General features: G+C 43.9%; 1 protein-coding gene across 6 annotated transcripts; it reads right to left on the bottom strand.

Annotated features, from left to right (window-relative positions):
• Positions 1-10,739: 10,739 nt before the first annotated feature.
• LOC117367386 (uncharacterized protein ZSWIM9-like) lies at positions 10,740-20,893 on the bottom strand. 6 transcript variants are annotated; one of them, XM_033959866.1, is made up of 4 exons: positions 20,447-20,548; positions 17,439-17,586; positions 15,360-15,619; positions 10,740-14,261 (listed from the first exon to the last, which is right to left on the bottom strand). In XM_033959866.1, the coding sequence occupies exons 2-4, from the start codon at positions 17,454-17,456 to the stop codon at positions 12,893-12,895; spliced, it is 1,647 nt and encodes a 548-aa protein (XP_033815757.1). In that variant the 5' UTR covers positions 17,457-17,586; positions 20,447-20,548; the 3' UTR covers positions 10,740-12,892. The 6 variants fall into 6 exon arrangements, with proteins under 6 accessions (XP_033815757.1, XP_033815759.1, XP_033815756.1 ...); XM_033959868.1 differs by lacking the exons at positions 17,439-17,586; positions 20,447-20,548 and adding an exon at positions 20,870-20,893; XM_033959865.1 differs by lacking the exons at positions 17,439-17,586; positions 20,447-20,548 and adding an exon at positions 20,667-20,722.
• Between the last annotated feature and the right edge of the window lie 219 nt (positions 20,894-21,112).

Raw genomic sequence — 21,112 nt, 5'->3', positions numbered from 1 at the left:
TAGACTTGTTTCCATCTCTACTGATGGAGCAAGAGCAATGACAGATAAGGTTAAGGGTTTCATAGCCCTCTGTAGACTGCATGACGACTTCCCAGATTTCCTTTCTTACCATTGCATCATTCACCAGCAAGTTTTGGCAAGCAAGAGACTCAATACAAAGACTGTCATGGACATCACTTTCAAAATTGTAAATTCAGTTTGTGGAAGATCACTTCAAAGACGGCTTTTCAATCTTACTCTTGATGAAGGGGCAGCGGAAATCATTTTGCACACAGATGTAAGGTGGCTAAGTAGGCACAAATTTCTGCAAAGATTTCGTGATTTGCTGAATGAAATAAGAAGTTTTTTGAAGGAGAAGGGAGATGACCAAGCAGAGTTGGAAGATGAGGAGTGGTTATGTGATCTGGCATTTCTCGCTGACTTTACAGGTGAACTAAGTGATATGAACCTTGAACTACAAGGCAAAAACAAATGCATTGGCGAGATGATGAATACAGTTTCATCCTACAAGAGCAAATTTGAGCTAATGATGACTGACCTTGCACACAACACTTTTAATCATTTTCCTAATATGCAGGACCATCTGGGGCAATATCCAAATTTTGTTTTTCAGAACGAGAAGTATGTGACAGAAATCCGTTCTGTTATCCAGGAATTCGAAAATAGATTCTGTGACTTCCAAAAAAATTGGAACAGTTGTGGAGTACTAAGAACATAAGAAGCGCCATCTCCGGATCAGACCTTCGGTCCATCAAGTCCGGCGATCCGCACACGCGGAGGCCCTGCCAGGTATACACCTGGTTTATTTTATAGCCAACCATACTTTATATGCCTCTCTCAAGGAGATATGCATCTAGTTTGCTTTTGAAGCCTAGGACTGTCGATTCTGCAATAATCTCCCCTGGGAGAGTATTCCAGATGCCAACCACTCTCTGTGTGAAGCAGAACTTTCTGACATTAGTCCTGAACTTGTCCCCCCTTAGCTTCATTTCATGTCCTCTTGTCCGTGTCAAATTGGACAATGTAAATAATCTTCTCTGCTCTATTTTGTCGATTCCTTTCAGTATTTTGAAGGTCTCGATCATATCCCCACGCAGTCTCCTTTTCTCAAGGGAGAACAATCCCAGTGTTTTAAGTCGATCCTCATATACCAGTTTCTCCATACCCTTCACTAGTTTGGTTGCTCGTCTCTGCACCCTCTCCAGCAGTTTTATATCCTTCTTTAGGTAGGGAGACCAATGTTGGACACAGTATTCCAAGTGGGGTCTGACCATTGCCCTATAAAGCGGCATTATAACTTTCTCCGATCTACTCGAGATTCCTTTCTTTATCATGCCCAACATTCTATTTGCCTTCTTTGCCGCTGCCGCGCATTGTGCTGACGGCTTCAGGGTCCTATCTATCAGTACACCCAGATCCCTTTCTTGTACACTTTTTCCCAGACTTGCACCTGACATTCTGTACTCATATTCCTTATTCTTACTGCCTAAATGCATTACCTTGCATTTCTCCACGTTGAACTTCATCTGCCATTTCTCCGCCCATTTTTCTAACCGACACAAATCGCTCTGGAGTTCCTCACTATCCTCCTGCGATCTGATTGCCCGGCAGAGTTTTGTGTCATCTGCAAACTTGATGATCTCACTGGATGTTCCGTTTTCCAAGTCATTGATATAAATATTAAAAAGGATCGGTCCAAGTACTGAGCCCTGGGGTACACCACTAGTCACTATCTCCCAGTCGGAGAACTTCCCATTAATGCCCACTCTCTGCTTCCTGTTATCCATTCAAAATAGATCTGGACATTGAAGAAACTGCAGCTGCTATCAGTAAAAATTACTCATTGAACAAGCCATCTCTTGAAACTGAAATATTAACCCTTAAAAATGACATTTTTCTCAAGACCCGTGCTGAGCAAGAATCGTTTTGGAAGCTGGTGCCTAGAGACAGATTTCCTAACTTGAGAAGATGCAGTGAAGCTGTACACTCCTGTTTCGGTTTGACTTATTTGTGTGAATCTGCATTTTCCCATCTGAAAATGACAAAGAGTACACAATGTTCCAACATGACAGATGAACATCTCCAGGATTCCCTGAGACTGGCCCTCACGCAATATTCACCCAACTTCAAAAATCTGGTAGATGAAATGCAGGCTCAGACATCTCACTAATGAGCAAGAACGAAATCTTAAAGATTGTGCAAGATCAATACTCGACCTAAATTTAACACAAATTACTCAATAAAAGTTAAAGTTATTACTCACTAAAACTTTAAGAAAAAAATGTACTTTCCATTTCCCCTCGCAGTTCTTACTGGATCTTCGTCTGTTTTGTTTTTGCTTAATTTGCTTAACAGCTAATCACATCCAAGTAAATGACAGAAGGTTCATTAGAAATGGGGGGGGGGAGCAGAAACCTCCAACTTTATTGGGTTAAAATTTAATTTGAAACTTAATTTTCATGGTGGTAGATCACCGGCACTTTTGGCCGGAAAAAGTAGATCATGACCTTTTCGAAGTTGGACATGCCTGCTGTATAGAATGTGGTAGAAATAAACCTGGTTGGATATCCAAAGAGTAAATAATTCCTCTAAAATACCTCAGCCCCACCACTCCACCGCTATGTTTGCTTCAAAACAGCGGGAGATTTGCGTGGTAACTCATCATCGGTATTTTACCAAACTAAATGCTGTGACAGTTTTAGACAATTTTTATCTTTTTTATCCTTTTGATATCTTTTTTTCATATATATCTATCTTTTTTATATAAAAAAAGTTATACCATAGTAATGGGTATACTTAGCTTTTAACCCACACAGCTGGACCTGGGAGCCAGACCCGACATGTTTCGTACAAACGTACTGTCTCAAGGGTCTCCCTAGTGTGCAAAGATAAAGAAAAAACGACTTAGGGAAATAGCAGAAAGATCTAATCCTACCTGCCACCTCCCATATGAACCTTTTCAAAAGTACTTAATCAAAGAGCGCTCACCGAGGCCGCCGTTGTCATCCGACTCACAATCATAACTTCTGTGGATTTAAAAACAGCCTGAGAACGCCGACGCCATCTTTCCACAGAAGTTATGATTGTGAGTTGTGATTGTGAGTCGGATGACAACGGCGGCCTCGGTGAGCGCTCTTTGATTAAGTACTTTTGAAAAGGTTCATATGGGAGGTGGCAGGTAGGATTAGATCTTTCTGCTATTTCCCTAAGTCGTTTTTTCTTTATCTTTGCACACTAGGGAGACCCTTGAGACAGTACGTTTGTACGAAACATGTCGGGTCTGGCTCCCAGGTCCAGCTGTGTGGGTTAAAAGCTAAGTATACCCATTACTATGGTATAACTTTTTTTATATAAAAAAGATAGATATATATGAAAAAAAGATATCAAAAGGATAAAAAAAGATAAAAATTGTCTAAAACTGTCACAGCATTTAGTTTGGTAAAATACCGATGATGAGTTACCACGCAAATCTCCCGCTGTTTTGAAGCAAACATAGCGGTGGAGTGGTGGGGCTGAGGTATTTTAGAGGAATTATTTACTCTTTGGATATCCAACCAGGTTTATTTCTACCATTATCTAAGGAAGGTTGGAAGTAGACACAATAATAAAAACACTGGTATTGCACTAAATGCTGTATAGAATGAGCACCAATCACATGCCCTCTGGGCACATATATATATATAGACACACTGCTATATCAATTTACCCCCATCCCTAGAATTCCATAAATTTGCACACAAAAAAGTACACTTCATGCGCAAAGTTACAAGTGCGAGTTGTAGTGTAGCGTTATTTACATGGCGGACTCTGATTTTGGAGGAATGGGTGCAGGATCCTCAGATAAATTTGAATAAGTAAGCATTGAGGAGGTGGGGTTGGTGATCTCAAAGATCACCCCCACAAAATCAGTGTTAGATTCCATCAGACAATTGTCAAGGTTGTGAGCATTTTCTCTTTTGTCTATTGCAGTCTGTGTATTGCAAACTGTGTGCTGCAGCAGATTCTAGGTGTGCCCCGACGAGACGCCGGTAAGCAGGAGAGGTGCAGGCGTGGGCTGATTACTTATAAGGTGTGCTTCTAGTGGCAAGAGGCACGTCATTTAGGCATTCATCCCACGCTGGCGCCTTTCTTCCTTACCAGCGTCTCCTCCTCCTCTTCCCGCACCTCCCTTCCTCCAGGATCCCCTGACAAAGTGACGGGTTCAGGATCACAGCCAGATGGACCTCCGCGCATGTGCAGATGTCAACATGACATCACACATGCAAGTGACGTCATTGCATCGACGTCCGCACATTTCCAGGTGCCTTTCGGCCGGGGCACTGGGTTTAGTGTGCCCTCTGGTCGAAAAGTTTGCGGGACACTGGTCTATTGAGAAATGCCTTGTCCTTCAAGTAAGCGACTCCCCCCCTACACACACACTTTCTCTTCTCTATCCCTGGCCTAGGTAGAGAGGCAGAATAGCAAAAAAAAAAAAATACCCTGAAACAATGGGGGCTACTTCAGAAGTCCCTGGGCCTTGCTTTGAAAACCACTGTTCTTACTTGCTAAGAATGTGAACACGCAAGACTTTTCTACACCAATCTCTTTATTTCACGGCACATAAAGCACTTTGGACCCCCCTGTCAGAAAATGGAGACAGACCTGCAGTATGCAATATATGTTGGCGTTTTGACAAAGATCAAGGCACCTTTTTCTCAGTATTTGATTAAATTGTTCTGGGATAAAGTTAGGTTGACTATACAAAGCAACAATTTCATTGTCTTTAATTATCTTAAACTCAGCTCTACCACCTAACAATTTATGAATCTTATAAATCTTTATTGGACATGCTTATAGAGTACTAAGGAATCCAGCCTTGGATCTTGGAAAAATGCCAAGAACTTGAATGACATTTACTGGTGGCACACAATGTGTTAAAATACACAAATTAGAATTTAAGGTTTTGGGGAAAAAAAAGTCTTTCACCAGATAATTAAACTAATCTGGTCTCCAGTGGAACTCTATTTATTCAATACAATACCCCCCTCTTTTTTTTACAAAACTGTAGCGCAGTTTTTAGCATTAGCCACGGCGGTAATAGCTCCGACGCTCATAGGAATTCTATTCATGTCAGAACTGTTACCGCCGTGGCTAGTACTAAAAACCACGCTATAGTGTTGTAAAAAGGGAGGGGGGAATAATTTGTTCCTTACAAAAAATAAAATTGGCTTGTATAATATTTTCATACGCTCTCTCTGTTTGACTTATGTCTTTCTATTTCAGTTTTTTTAAAATGCAAACTTGTCAATAAAACATTTGAACTTGAAAAAGACTTCTCCACCCTGTATTTTTATTTTACTGTTGTTGCATTGCAACCTTATCTACTTTTTAAGATAATTTCATACAGCCTTGTGTGTGTGTGAGGCATGTTCTGTGCAAATGGCTTTTATTACATCTAGTATATATGCACGTGCACTTTTAAGAGGTCTCTGCCTTTAGAGATGTGCAGGACAGGTCTGAGGGAGCGCTCAGGAGCAAACGAGGCCTAGGTGTAAATGTGTCACTAATGAGGAGAATCTTCCAAAGCCAATTAAATAGACTATTTGAGAACAGCCCTTTTCTTCCTGCAGGAGAAAAAGTATGTGCTGAGTTTTTGAGCTCTTTGCTGCTCCTTCCACCCCCCTCATCCCGGAAGCAGCTATTATTGACAACTGCCTAGTCGTTTGGCTAATGGTTGTGCCTACTCAACCCCTATCGCTTATAACCATTTCCCATAATAAATTGAACTATCCCTTATTTGTCCCCTGATCCTGGGCAACTCACTTACCGTATATACTCAAATATAAACCAAAAAATTGGCCCAAAAATGGGGGTCCCGGTTTATATTCGGGTCAATGCCCCCTCCCAGAATTTTTTTTTTAAGGCCGCCACCGCCAGGCTCTGCCCCACCTCCCTGTCCTATCCTCATACAGTACCTCATCTTAGCAATCCGCGGTGCAGCGGGCAGGAGCGAACTTTCCATTATCCTGCCCTGTTGCTAACCAGCTGCTGCTCGGTACTGAGAGGCATCCTTACTGGCTCCCATGAATTCTCGGGAGCCAGTAAGGATGCTTCAGTACCGAGCAGCAGTGCCAAATCGCGCTCCTCGTGTAGCTCAGCGCCAAATGAACTCGCAGCAGCCGGTCAGGCTCTGCACCCAGCACCCTTCCCCCTCATCAGGCACTTCACCAAGCTCCCTTCCCTCTATCCCCTTCCTTCCTTCCCCCCTCCCATCAAGACTGTGCACCCTCCCTCCCAGGCTCTGCCCCTGCCTCCCTCTCTGCCCTAGCCTCATATGGTACCTCATTTTAGCGATCTGCGGTGGAGGCGAGAATTTGCGGGAGCTAGTATGGATGCCTCTCAGTACCGAGCAGCAGTGCCAAATCGCGCTCCTGCTCGTGTAGCTCAGCGCCAAAGGAACTTGCGGCAGCCGGTTAGCAGCAGGGCAGGAACTTGGAAAGTTTGCTCCTGCCTGCTGCACCTCCACCGCGGATCACTAAGATGAGGTACCATATGAGGCTAGGACAGGGAGGGAGGCGGGTACAGAGCCTGACGGGAGGGGAGGATGGAAGGGTGCTGGGTGCACAGCCTGACAGGGGAGGAAGGAAGGGGGCTGGGTGTAGAGTCTGACGGGGCAAGACACTTGAATATTAAGCCACCCGTTTTATATTTGAGTCAACCATATTTCCTCCTTTTTTGGGGAAAAAGGGGGTCTCGACTTATATTTGGATCAACTTATATTTGAATACGTACGGTAATCCTCCGCTGCCCCAGGTACATGAGATAGATTGTGAGCCCAACAGGACAGACAGGGAAAATGCCTGAAGTACCTGTATGTAAACCGCTTTGAGTGTGGCTGTAAAACTACAAAGGGGCAGTATAACAAGTCCCAATCCCTTTCCCTGATGTCATAATGCCTGGCAGAAACCCAAAGAGTAGCAACATTCCAGAGCTGAGATTGTGATGTCATAATTCCACCAATACCTAAAAGCCAACCTCGTCAGTGATGTCGCAATGGCTTCATTGTTCTACACTTGGCTCATGTATATTGGAGGAGAGTGTGGTGTGCAGTGATTAGAGCTACGGTCTCAGCACCCTGAGGTTGTGGGTTCAAACTCTGCGCTGGGACCCTGGGCGAGTCACTCAATCCTCCAGGTACATTAAATATGTCAAAATGTAAGTGCTGCGTACACCTTTCAGCATTATATAGTAAATAGATTGCGAGTCCACTGGGACAGACAGGGAAAAATGTCTGTATATAAACCGTTTTGTGTGTGGTTGTAAAAACTACAAAAAGGCGAAACTAGTTGATGATATCAGAAGAAGGGGGGGAAGACCAACTAGTTTCACCTGATAGTTTAAACATTTCCCAATTTCTTGAGTCATCAAAAGATTATATAGCCAAGAGAACAACATTATTAGTCACTTTTATGACTGAAATAGAGAAACAAGATACAGTAGTACCTTGGATTACGAGTATAATCCGTTCCAGGAGCATGCTCGTAATCCAAAATGCTCGTTTATCAAAGCGAGTTTCCCCATAGGAAATAATGGAAACTCGCTTTGATGCTTCCCCCCCCCCCCCCCCCCGAGAACCGGCATTGCTCCCATCAAAGGCCCCCCCCCCCTGCGATCCGGCACCCCCCCTCCCCCCGACACGATTGGGCACCCCCCCCCCGACATGATCCGACCCCCCCGACACAATTGGGCACCCCCGCCGCTTCTTACCCTCATCTGGGCACTCTAGAAGATCGGACTCCTCGTCTGCTGGGCCTTGAGCATGCTCAGATGCTCAAGGCCCAGCAGACGAGGGCCGATCTTCAAGAGTGCCCAGATGAGGGTAAGAAGCAGCAGGGGGGTGTGCCCAATGATGTTGGGGGGGGGAGTGCGGGATTGCAGGGGGAGGTGCTGGATTGTGTGTGGGGGGGGGGGGGTGCTCGTTTTCCGAGGCACCGATTTTGCAAATGTTTTGCTCGTCTTGCAAAACACTCACAAACCGGTGCACTTGTAAACCGAGGTACCACTGTATACTTAAATTGTATTTCTTGAACAAAAATGCCCTGTTTTGTTGTCAACAGATAAACATCTTCCCAGATGTCTCCAGACAAACACAATACAGGAGGAAGCAATTCCTGCAACTTAAGGCTAGAACTAGAGAATGACACGGTGACAAAATTAATCACCGTTCCCGTTCCCGCGGATAACCGCGGGAAACCATCTTCATATCATTCTTTAAGGAGCGAAGGAAGAATCAGAATATGAATGGCCACAACAACTGACCCTCAAACTTTGCTTTGAAGAATGCTGATATAGAAGGACTGAGGTTGAAATAGACACTAAAAAATGACATGGGATTATTTCCCGCGGTTATCCGCGGGGACGGGAACGGTGATGAATTTTGTCACCGTGTCATTCTCTAGCTAGAACCTTGGGTGTGGGTGCATCATTCTTTCTTAAGTTCCCCTGTAAATGCTTGGTGACTTTTCAGAATACTAAATATATATTTTTAGACCCAGTTCATTTAGAAAATTTTCTTTCAGACAAACCTAAATTGGATATATTACCTGTTACTAGTGCAGAAGCTGAGAAGGAATGAAATATGAAGATTATCATTGCCTGATGTTAGAGTTTATTGGAATATTGATGTTTAGTTCTTTACTTTTTTGGAATAAAAAATCGGCGACAAGATTAGTCAACCCTCAATAATGTGGACTTGTTAATGTTTATATTTTAATTTGAATTATTTTCTTTATATTTTGTATATTTGCTTGAGTTTGTTATGATGTAACAATTAATAAAATTTATAAATAAATAAAAAATTAAAAAAAACTACAAAAAGGCAGTATACAAGTCCCATTTTTCTGTCCTGAAGAGATGGTAAGCTTTTTAGAGCGGGGACTGCCTGAAATGGGTGTGTACACAGCAGTACGGAAACAACATGAGGAGTTTTGGATCCGTTTGTAAAACCCTTGCATTTGCAGCGGAAAGATTTGAGCTAGAACTGTATGCCAGCATGAGCTTTGAGCAAATATGCAGAGACCCAGGGGAGCTGGCGGCTTGGCCGCTATAGGTTTCCCACATCTGCGTGACAACAGAGAGGAGATTTATTCAGGAGAAATTAGGATGAACCAGGGAATATTGCCACTCTGCAATGCGCTGGTTGGCTTCCTAATAGCAAGGAGGGGCCTTGAAGGATTAAACTCAGAATTGGACATTGAAAAAAATAAAGTGCACCGAAATGCGTGCCGGCTTAACCTACGGACTAAGTGAGGCTCTGGTCCAGGGCGCTGGTGCCCAAGGCCATGACATCACCAGCCCATAAATTGAGCTACCTTGTGGCTACTCTTCCCTCCTCCTCCCTCTTCTAATGCCCTGTCCCAGCAGGGTGCGGCTTCACAGACCAGTTGCCCCGATGGGGGGAGGACTGGTGTCGGAGAAGGAAAGTGCTGTACTTCCCTCCTCTGATGCTACCGCTCGACACTGATACATCTTCACAGGACCAGGCAGTAACATCGGAGGAGGGAACTGGTGGGGGGGCAGTGCAAGGGTGAGGGCACCGCAATCTCCTGAGCCAGCCCTGGGCACGAGGATTTGCACCAATTGAACCTTGATGTAAATCTCCCCCCTGCCTAAATTAGATTCCATGATTTCTATAAAATTCACATTTTTACTGAATGCCCCAGCTTCGACGGCAACTTCAGTAGCTGGAACCTGAGGACAGTACCAGGCAAACTTCTAAGGTCTATGGCCCAGAAATAAAGAAAAAAAAAAAAAAGACATTTTAATTTAAACATGACATTGTAATGCATGGAATTACAGGGCAGACTGAATGGACCGTTCAGGTCTTTATCTGCTGTCATTTACTATGCGTATATTCAATTTATTTATACACAAATCTATCGTGTGCACATTCAATATGGATATCTTGAAAACTTGACTGGCTGGGTGGATCCTGGATGGAGAACCAATGTGCATGACAGTTTCTTGCTAGAGAATGACACGGTGACAAAATTCATCACCGTTCCCGTCCCCACGGATAACCGCGGGAAACCATCTTCATGTCATTCTTTAAGGAGAGAGGGAAGAATCAGAGTATGAATGGCCACAACCACCGACCCGCAAGCTTTGCTTTGAAGAATGCTGGGGTAGAAGGACTGAGGTTGAGTTAGACACTGAAGAATGACAGTCTCTGATATCCAGAGCAGATATTGTGATGTCATAATGCCTCATTCCACCAGTGCCTAAGAGCCAATCACATCAGTGATGTCACAATGGCTTCATTATCATTGGCTCACATAAGAATCAGAGTATGAATGGCCACAACCAATGACCCTCCAGCTTTGCTTTGAAGAATGCTGGAGTAGAACAACCTGAGGTTGAAATAGACACTAAAAAATGACATGGGATTATTTCCCGCGGTTATCCGCAGGGACGGAGACGGTGATGAATTTTGTCACCGTGTCATTCTCTATTTCTTGCTTTTTAAGGTGGCTTTTGGATTAGAGAATGACACAGGGACAAATCTGTCCCCGTCTCTGCAGGAACTCAGGTTCCCCGTCCTGTCCGTGCGAGTTTTGTCGTTATCCCTGTCCCATTCCTGTAAGCTCTGCCTTAACCACACAAACCTCAAACATGATTTTAAAGTGTTTGAGGCTTGTGCAGATGAGGACAGAGCTTCATGGATGGGGCAGAGACAGGAAAAGAACGGGATGGGAAAATGAGTTCCCATGGGGACGGGGAAAAATTTGTCCCCATGTCATTCTCTATTTTGGATTTTAGAAAAGGTTGTGGCTGAAACTCTGATCTGAAAAGATAATGCCCTTGCTGGCTTGATAAGTACGAAAGATGAGAAAAACGGACTCCCAGAGCTGGAAGAAGAAAAGGGAATGAGTAGAAGAGTTGATATGATCAAATGCAAGTCCAAAGGCTGAAGGTTAGGTGTTTGTCAGTAAGAAATTTGTACTAACAGGGGCAAACAACCAAGGTCCTCGAGGGCCATTACCCAGTGGGAGTTTGATGTCCACAAGGCATACGCATGAGACTGATTCATATACAATGGAAGCAGTACAAGCAAATCAAACCCATGCATAATTCATTGTGGAAATCTTAAAAACCCAACTTGAGGACCGTGGGCATCTACCCTCGGTAAACTACTTTGAATTCAAGTCCAGGCATCTCCATATTCCAACCGCAAACAGACGAGAGGTCCAGATGCTGCAATCCAAAATATACCACAAACACCAAGCAGCAAGGTCGAGCCAGCAGCTGTTTATTTAAAATCCTTGGAAAGCACAGGAGACAACCTTATAACATGTAAATACTGGGCCGATGAACTGGTATTTAAGGGGGAAAGGAGACTCAGTATCTCCACTTGTTATTTCTCTGCTCTCCAAGGATTTTAATACACAGCTGCTGGCTCTACACTGCTACTCTGTGTTTGTGGTATCTCCGTATTCCAAGACACCCCTCTCAACTCTCTCCTGGAAGCACATTTAGCCAGTTGGATTTTCAGGATTACCGCAACGAATATACATGAGATTTCCGTACGAGTAATAAAAAAAATAAAAGAAATGTAAATTGGAACTAGATCGTCTGTATATGTTGAGTTAGGATAAACACATTGTATTGTAAATATGTTAAACTGTAACCCGTTTTGACTATATATTATGTATGTTAACCTGTAACCCGTTCTGAGCTCGTTGGGGAGGATGGGATATAAAAAACCTAATTAAATAAATAAAATAAAACCTGCATTTCCTTTTTATCCACCAGACTAATCCAGAACCGACAGGGTTACACCCATCAACCAGCAGATGGAGACAGAGTCCAACAGTTGCGAGTTGCAGCCAATAAGAGGCACCATGCAGCTCTAGCAATCCTGTATTTTCTGTCTCCAGCAGATAGCAATGGATGCTCTGAGCAGTGCGGGGCTGGTCTGGTGAAGGCTCCTGGGCCCAGCTGCAGAAGCAGGGAAGTCCAAAGGAGGGATCTATGACTGACTGCAGGGAAGTCTGGGTCCCTTTTCTTGACTGGGGAGGCCCATCTGTGAGGAGGGTCCTTCTGTTCTTTTCTTTTGCCCTCCTCTACCCCTCCCTTGCTTTCTATTCCTCTCTCATTTTCCCTTCATGCTTCAGGTGCAGACATTCAAAGCCACCCTAATGTTCTTATCCACTTTCAATAAATATACGTTAAAAAAAAAAAGAAACTTAAATAAAAGGAAGCAGCGTTTGGTAGAGAGGAACCTTATCAGTACAGAAGTATTGTCCGGTCCCAGGCCAGGAGAGTCTGGTATGGCAGAGACCCATTGTGTGCAAATTTATATCATGCACCATTCATTGTGGTAATTCTGAAACCCTGTTTCGGCATGCCTCCAAGAGAGGGTTCAGACGCACTCACATAGACCTTATGGTCTCTCTCGAAACCTTTAAAGTGACAAGTGAGTAATTCCAATTTGGAATGAGGTCACCCTATTATGGTTGTGGGCCGACCCTGATCCAGTACCTTACGTACAAACGAATGGACCATCTCCCACAAAACATGGAATATCTGTACAGTCACAGTAAGTCGCACATTGGCAAAGTCACAGCAGGTCCATCAAAATAAGAGAAGTCATCTTCCTTGAGAGAAAAAAAAAAGCCTTTGTTAAGTGCTATGAGAATCTTGGTTTCCAACCTCACAGAGGCCTTCACCACCTCCAGCTGTAACCATGAAATCAAATATGATCCATAAAACAGAAACCCCCCCAAAATCTCCCAAAAGCTGAAAATCACATATGTATAGAGAAGTGTGTAACTGAAAGACAGTTTTTTTCCCCCTCCCTGTTGTGTCCTAAGGTATCAACAAATATAAGCCTTCTACCTGCTAAAATGTTTTGTTAGGAACTGGCTGGGCTGTCCGAGCTCTTTGAGCAAGATTCAATATCTATCAAGCCAGCGTCAAAGAGAGGCTTCCCAGTCCAGAGGCGCACGGAGAACAAGTGCCGGCAAGGCAACAGTCTAGATGTATAGATAGAGCAAGTACATGAAGTCACATCGCGGTCGACTACGAAAGAGCAAATGCCACCTTCCAGCAAAAAACCTTCTTCCTTCTCCTTCAGGTCATAAATCCCGTGCTTGGCGAGATTCATCTCTTCCTCGATGAGCCTGGCCGACTCAGGAGAGCAAACCGAATGATACAATGTAGATACCTTTTCTCCATTCCAATAAGACAACTCCACCTTCAACGCTTGGAGTTCAAACAAGCCACGTATACATGTAGGAAGGGTCAAGGGCCAAAGCAGGGTGGAATTTAGCTTCTGGATGTGGCAATTAACATGGTCCAAAAACGCGCACTCCCTTTTCCTCTCGAATCCCCAGCACTCCACCCATGTACCTTTGTTTTCATGCCAGGTTTCCAGGAAGTACTGGAGGAAGTTCAGTGGACACACGTCCTCTAGATCACTCAGGTGCTGATTGTAGTTCTTTGGGGAATTTGCATAGGCCATACTGTGCAAAACGTTCTTGATTTTGTCAAGTTTTGGTATGCCAAGATGTTCTGCTTTCCTGTAGAGAGACTCGAGAACTTGGGTCCTACAGATCTGCACTCGGCTGCATGGTAGAACCTCCTCCACACAGTCTACGTCGGTGATGCTGGATCCCACGGTGACGCACTTGACTTTGAATTTGATGGCAGGGACGCTTTGGACCAACGAGGCCATAATGAAGACAACCAAGTCCGGTGTTCCTTTCCTGGCCACACAATGGGCACATTCCCGTCCTCGGCCATTTGCATCTTGACATAGTACGGTGTACAGTTCAAAGTCTTCAGCGACACAGCATACCTTGTCCATGTATAGGAGCCTAGGAAAGCGTTGGACCAGGTTTCTCATGTGTGAAGTAGACAGGAAGATGCTGTTGAGGACTGCCACATCCTCCTGGAACACCAGCTTGACCTTGGCTCCAGGGTCGCTCTTGAAGAGGCCGTCGAATTCCCGAAGCAGCTCACACATGCCCTGGTCCTTAGCCTTGCTGTAGTATTCCAGGTTCCAAACCACTTCGGGCGCCAGAAAACGCTTGGAGATGCTATTGGTGATGCGAATGGGAAGACCAAGGCTGGCCTCCAGCTGTTGCCTCTTGAAGTAACGTGAGAACTCAACCTCCGACAGCTTGTGGTTGTGCTCCAGTTTTGCCTCGATGACTACCAGGCGGTCCTTCTTGGGGCCGAGCCGTAGAGTGATTGAAGCCAGACAGTCAATCTTCTCACGCCTGAAATGATAAAATTAACATACAATAAAAGAGGTGGCCATAAGGAGGATGGCATAAGGGCAGACAAATTAAGAAGACCATTAACTAAGGGTAATTAAAACACTCTTAACAGGTTACTTAAGGAAGTACTGAAATCTCAATTATTGGATGGTGAGCAAATACGAGGGTGGTTTGAAAAGTTTGGTAAAAAAGCAAGCTAAATAATGTAGTCTCCATTGATGACTATACAGTTAGTCCAGCGAGTTTCCAGCTTTTACGTAAGCTATTTTTCCTACAAATCAAAAAAACTGGAAACTTGCTGGACTAAGTGTATAGCCATCGATGGAGACTGTGGTGTTTAACTTGCTTTTTTATCAAACTTTTCCAACCACCCTCATATGTCTGGACTGGTTAATGTTACATGGATCTTGGTAGATGAATGAGTGCTAGGTGACTATTATTTTTTTCCAGTGCCTTAAAGCTATTTAATAGTATCCTTCTGGGTCCTTCAGGCCCTGTTTTTGAGGGTCACCACTGCATCTCTTGCCTGTAATTTGGTTAACATAGGAATAGCCAAACTGGGTCAGACCAATGGTCCATCTAGCCCAGTATCTTGCTCCAACAGTGGCCAATTAGGGTCACAAGTACCTGGCAGAATCCCAAATAGTAGCAACATTCCAGAATCTCATTTGGAACCCCAAAGAGTAGCAACATTCCAGAGCTGAGATTGTGATGTCATAATGCCTCATTCCGCCAAAGACCAAGAGCCAACCTCATCAGTGATGTCACAATGGCTTCATTGTCCTAGACTTGGCTTACATAAGAGCTGCCATAATGGGACAGACCGAAGGTCCATCAAACAGTTTCCAACAGTGGCCAATTCAGGTCACAAGTACCTGGCAAGTTCCCAAGGAGAAAACCATATTTTATGCTGCTTATCCTAGGATGGATTTCCTCAAGTCCATCTTAATAATACCCTTTGTACTTTTGTTATAGGAAATGATTCAAACTTTTTTAAAACCCTGCTAAGCTAACTGCTTTCACCACATTCTCCAGGAATTCAGAAACTCTAGAATGGTTTGGGAAGAGGAAGGCCCTCAGGGTCGTCTGGTAACTTACTGCTGGTTCCTGCGGACTGTACTCTGTCCCACATACGTGCCACTATGTTTACAGATCAGCCGCACAAAGCGGAAGCGGAGGGTTTTTGGGAGGTTGGTGATGTAGTCCACGGGGTTCTGCCGGAAGGACGTGAGGGGCTTCAGGCTGGCAATGATGAACAGCACTTTGTGTTTCTCACTCCAGTTATCAAAGAAGGTACTGAACTGCCGCCAGGTGTGGAACTCTTGCCCCAGGCCCAGCTCCTCCATGCCTGCCCCTTCCTGCAAGGAAAACAAGATTTATAAATTGCTGCAAGTGAATCTTCAGCTCCGGCCCAGCTCTTTCTCAGCATCTTTTGAGAAAGGAGAAATTGGTCATTAATAAAAATCCAAAATCAATGTACTATGTGAGTTGAAGAACATATACATTACATTACATTACAGATTTCTATTCCGCCGTTCCCTTTCGGTTCAAAGTGGATTACAAAAAGAGTTATGGATGAGGGTTACAATGTTAGGTCAGAGAAGGTTTCCACGAGAGGGAAAAGTAGGATCTGGGGTTAGGGAGGGGATGGTAAGAGGGGGGTTAAGCTTTATCATGGTATTAAGCTTTATTAAGGGATTTCTTGAAGAGTATAGTTTTTATTTCCTTTCTGAACATCTTGTAGTCTGGGGTTGTTGTCAATAGGTTGGAGACTTGGGTGTCTATCTTCGCTGCCTGAGTGGCCAGTAGTCCGTTGTATAGTTTTTTCCGTTTTACTTCTTTGATAGGGGGGTAAGTGAATGGGGTGTGTGTTTTTCTATGCCTGGTAGAGGTGGTTTGGAAGAGGCGGTCGTTCAGGTAGGTTGGGCTGTCTCCATTTATAGTTTTAAATAGTATACAGTAGAATTTAAATTGTATTCTTTCCTGGATTGGAAGCCAATGAGAATTGACAAATACCCATTTGAAAACAGGGACCCATGATGTCAAAAGAATTCATGCAGATTCGCAAAAAGCTCAATAAAAAATAAACAAAGGAGGTATTTTCACTGTACTAACAAAGACAAAAACCTTGTTTGTGAACATAAGAACATAAGAAGTTGCCCCCGCTGAGTCAGACCAGAGATCCATCTTGCTCAGCGGTCCGCTCCCGCAGCGGCCCATCAGGCCTAGTGCCTGAACAGTGGTCCCTGATTAATTTTGTAACTTACCTCTAATCCCATCCCTATAATCTACCTCTACTCTTATCTGTATGTAACATCTTTCTGGTTCAGGTGCAGCAATCACCAACTGATTAAATTGTCTTTGATTTTTTTTTTTTTTTTACTTTTTAGTATACTTATTTTGTTAAAAAAATATTTTTATTAAATTCTTAGTAAATTTCAGTAGAGGGAACCCGTTAATGATAGCGGTATGCCCCTTGGAACCGCACGCAGTGCTCCTTTGAGTCAAAAAGCACAGACCCGCCACGACATCATCTTTCTCCGTAACATTTTTTTTAAACAAAAGTGTAACATGTACTATTATGGTTACAATCGCATCAATTCAGAAAGACTCTTTTTACTGGAAAGTCAGTGAAGCTGAAATTAACGAACTCTATTAGCTTTTTCAAAATTCAATCAGCTGTGTTATCCATTTGCTTAAATAAAGCAGATAATATACAATAACATTACATTACATAAATTCTTACATACTGCAGCTACCTTGCGGTTCAGTAGCTAAGAGATACTAACCATATGTAGCATGATCATAATAAATTAATTAAAACAAAGAAAAATCAAACAGTAAAAGGCGAACACCAAAAACAAGGAAAAGACTGCAGAATGGAATGTACAAGGTACAAGAATCTTTATTAAAAAAACATACAAAATTGTAATCCTTAAAAATGGCTCTCATATACATGGAGTACGGACCCAACACGGTCCGTGTTTCTGAGAAACACTCCTTCCTCAGGGGTCCGGGATGTCTAATGTATCACATGTAGAGAGTGATGCGGAAAACAACGTTGTAATGAGATCAAAATTTTTGAATCGGGGGCAAGAGATTCAGCTAACACACTGGGCGAGTACAGCTGCCAGCGTATTACATGCAAATGTTTTCTAGTAGCAGGAGACACTCAGCTTTTCCGGTGTAGTCCATATGCTGCTCTGTTTCGCCTCTTCGTCAGGCGTAGACGTTAATCCCACTGCTCGAAAAAATTAATTTGTATTTCAATGTGCTCCACAACTAAATTTCACAGCGTAAGGTTATGGCGGCTTCTTTGACCATCCTGCATTAAAAAGAAATCCGTGACAGCATACTCACAAAATAAGTATATTGAAAAGTTAAAAAAAATAGCAAACACAATTTAATCTTTTGGTGATTTCCACACCTTATCCAGAAAGACGTTTACAAATGAGGTTTTTGTCTTTGTTAGTACAGCAAGAATTTACGTACCGCTAATTCTCATGTTGTCTCTACCGAATGCATCAAGCCTGCAAAGGATCCTGCCTTCTTAGGGACCAGGATAACTGCTACATCCAAATGATGGCTAATAATAGTGGTATCAAAGTCATACTGTTGGTATTATAAGCCATTATTAAGAGGGACAAGGGAAAATCCAATGCTTATTCCTAGGATAAGCAACATAAAATTTGTTTTACTCCTTGAGATCTTGCCAGGTACTTGGGACCCGGGTTAGCCACTTTTGTAAACAGGATACTGGGCTTGATGTCCCAGTACAGCAGCTTTTATGTGAGCCAAGTCTAGGACAATGGAGCCACTGTGACATCACTGATGAGGTTGGCTCTTAGGCATTGACGGAATGAGGCATTATGACATCACAATCTCAGCTCTGGAATGTTGCTACTCTTTGGGTTTCTGCCAGGTACTTGGGACCTGGTTGACCACTGTTGGAAACAGGATACTGGGCTTGATGGACCTTTGGTCTGTCCCAGTACAGCAGCTTTTATGTGAGCCAAGTCTAGGACAATGGAGCCACTGTGACATCACTGATGAGGTTGGCTCTTAGGCATTGACGGAATGAGGCATTATGACATCACAATCTCAGCTCTGGAATGTTGCTACTCTTTGGGTTTCTGCCAGGTACTTGGGACCTGGTTGACCACTGTTGGAAACAGGATACCGGGCTTGATGGATCTTCGGTCTGTCCCAGTATGGCCATTCTTATGTAACCTGCAAAAGGAAATTTATTTCTTTTTTCCTAGGATTCAGTACCGAAGCCCGGCAAGTGCAAGAAGAGACAGAGAAAAACTTTTCCCCACACCAGCAGAACACAGATGCGCTCAGAAGGTGGCCATGATAGAAATTCACGCACGTTGTTAAGGTCTGATGCATACATTAAGAATTAATGGATCAAATTGATCCAATACTTTGTTTTGGATTAACCGATTCCCAGAGCCAAGCTCACTTATATAGTAACATAGTAGATGACGGCAGATAAAGACCCGAATGGTCCATCCAGTCTGCCCAACCTGATTCAATTTAAATTATTATTATTTTTTTTTTCTTCTTCTTAGCTATTTCTGGGCGAGAATCCAAAGCTTTACCCGGTACTGTGCTTGGGTTCCAACTGCCGAAATCTCTGTTAAGACTTACTCCAGCCCATCTACACCCTCCCAGCCATTGAAGTCCTCCCCTGCCCATCCTCCTCCAAACGGCCATGCACAGACACAGACCGTACAAGTCTGCCCAGTAACTGGCCTAGTAACTGGCCCAGTAACTTCTTTGTGTCAGTGGAAGCGGGCTTCCATTATAAATATCAGTTTGATAGTGTAAATGTTCTCTGCACTTACTGCTGAAATACACATACCAGTCCACAGATGACTTTTGGCTTAAGTTGGGATAGGGTGAACCATTGTTGCCCAGCTTGGGAAGCATTAAGGGCATGTCACAGGGTCCAGAGTAGGCATCATATCTACAATTTCAGTGATTTCATTAGTTAACTATTTATGTTCTGTATGAAAAAGTACAGTTAGCTAGGTTGTAACTTTCATCTTTCTGCAATATAAAGCTGCATATGTCAGAAAGCTGAAAGTTACAAACACAATTATAGTTTAGTAAGGGATGGCGGGAATGGGGGGGGGAGTGCTCGACAGAGGTGACAATGGCAGAAGAACGTTATAGTTCACTGGCCTATACCCCTTCCCTTACCTGAACTGTACCTTCCTGGCAATTGTACAGAAATGCAATGTGAGGATAAGGTGTAAACTAGCGTCTCGCAAACTTTTTCCGTCACGACACACTAAACTTGGGGCCGCATCTACAAGGCTTCTGGGCATGCACAGATATAGACAGGCGGCATCACATGCATGTGCGTGATGTCAACACATCGATGTCCGTGTGTGCTCAGAGGCCCTGTAGACGCAGCCCTGAGCTCACTGGCCTTCCAAAATCTGGACAAACTGCCAGGTTTTGGAAATCCCTCCATCGTCAGGGGAGAGGAGGAGAGGCGCCGGCGGTGACAGACTCGTCCCTTTCACGGCACACAGTTTGCGATACACTGGTGTAAAACAAGACACAAACAGCTGAGAGAAGACAGCAGGGAAGAGGTGAGCAGTCCCTCCAGCCCAGACCCCTCCCCCCCCATCACAGCCTCTTAATTCCAAAAGAAGACTTTCTCTGGCAAAATGTTAAGTATTTATTTCTTTAATGGGATTTATTAGCCACCTTTATGAAGAGATTCACCCAAGGCGGTGTATGGCAAGTACAATTCAACATAAAACTTGCAATTTTATCAACAGAAGTAAAAAGACCAAATATAAACAAATGCAATGAGAAAGGTAAACTCAAAATCAGCAATTTGAAGCTGAATAATAAGGACTACCATGAAACAGTTTCAAAAATAGACTTATAACAGCGCTGAAATTCAAATGAAAGGGATATAAATACACACTGAAAGGGAGACATAGCGTTAGACATGAGAGAAGCCCTTGCTGAACCTACTTACCCCTGAACTGCAATGACAGGTTGGCATGTGGTGCCAAAGCAATGCATTAAGTGATTCAGGAAAAACCATTCTTGCAACAAAGCAAACTAACAGTGCCAAGTGCCAGGCTCTGCTGCAGATCAAAAGGCAATAAAAGCCCCCCAAGGCAGAACAAAGAGGAAAGGACAAAGCTGCAACTCACCTGCACCCCCAAAGCAAAAGAGAAGAGCACTTGCTGCCCCCCCTCCAACTCCATGCACACAGTCAGAGCCCACTGCGCATGCTTACACCCTGCAGCCACACTAATGGCTATTTGCCTCGCCCACAATTACAAAGATCTGTCTGAGCATGCGTATAGGCTCAAACCCGGCTCCACGCACTGCGCATGCTTACATCCTGCTACCGTACTAATGGCTACTTACCTCGCCCCATTTACAAAATACCTGTATCTGCCTGAGCATAGCCCACTGCGCATGTTTACACCTTGCAGCAATACTAATGGCTACTTGTCACGCCCACAGTTACACTAAATATCTGCCTGAACATGCGTACAGGCTCAAACCCAGCTCCACGTAGAGCCCACTGCGCATGCTTACACCTTGTTGCCACACTAATGGCTACTTACCTCACCCACAGTTTACACTAAAAAATCTGCCTGAGCATGCGCACAGGTTCAAATCCAAACGCCACAGAATTCGAGCCTACTGCGCATGCTCGTGTCCTGCTGCCACACTAATGGCTACGTTCCTTGCCCACGAGTACAATTCCTGCACTGAGCAAGCGCATATAGCCCGAAACCAAACTCCCAGGTTCGCACTGAACGTGCTCACACCCTACGTCACTGGGATTGCAGCTGAGCATGCCCAGA

This window comes from Geotrypetes seraphini, chromosome 10, assembly GCF_902459505.1.
Source record: "Geotrypetes seraphini chromosome 10, aGeoSer1.1, whole genome shotgun sequence".
NCBI lineage: Eukaryota > Metazoa > Chordata > Amphibia > Gymnophiona > Dermophiidae > Geotrypetes > Geotrypetes seraphini.
Note: the sequence above shows the minus strand (reverse complement) of the source record. Positions and strands in the feature narration are given on the sequence as shown.

Excerpts from the sequence above, each read along its gene's own strand:
- LOC117367386 (XM_033959864.1), bottom strand. The coding sequence starts at position 20,500 with ATGGAGTTGGAGGGGGGGCAGCAAGTGCTCTTCTCTTTTGCTTTGGGG. Across the intron at positions 15,620-20,446 it reads CTTTTGCTTTGGGGGTGCAG|GAAGGGGCAGGCATGGAGGA; the intron begins GTGAGTTGCAGC and ends TTTTCCTTGCAG. Across the intron at positions 14,262-15,359 it reads ACAGTCCGCAGGAACCAGCA|GCGTGAGAAGATTGACTGTC; the intron begins GTAAGTTACCAG and ends TTATCATTTCAG.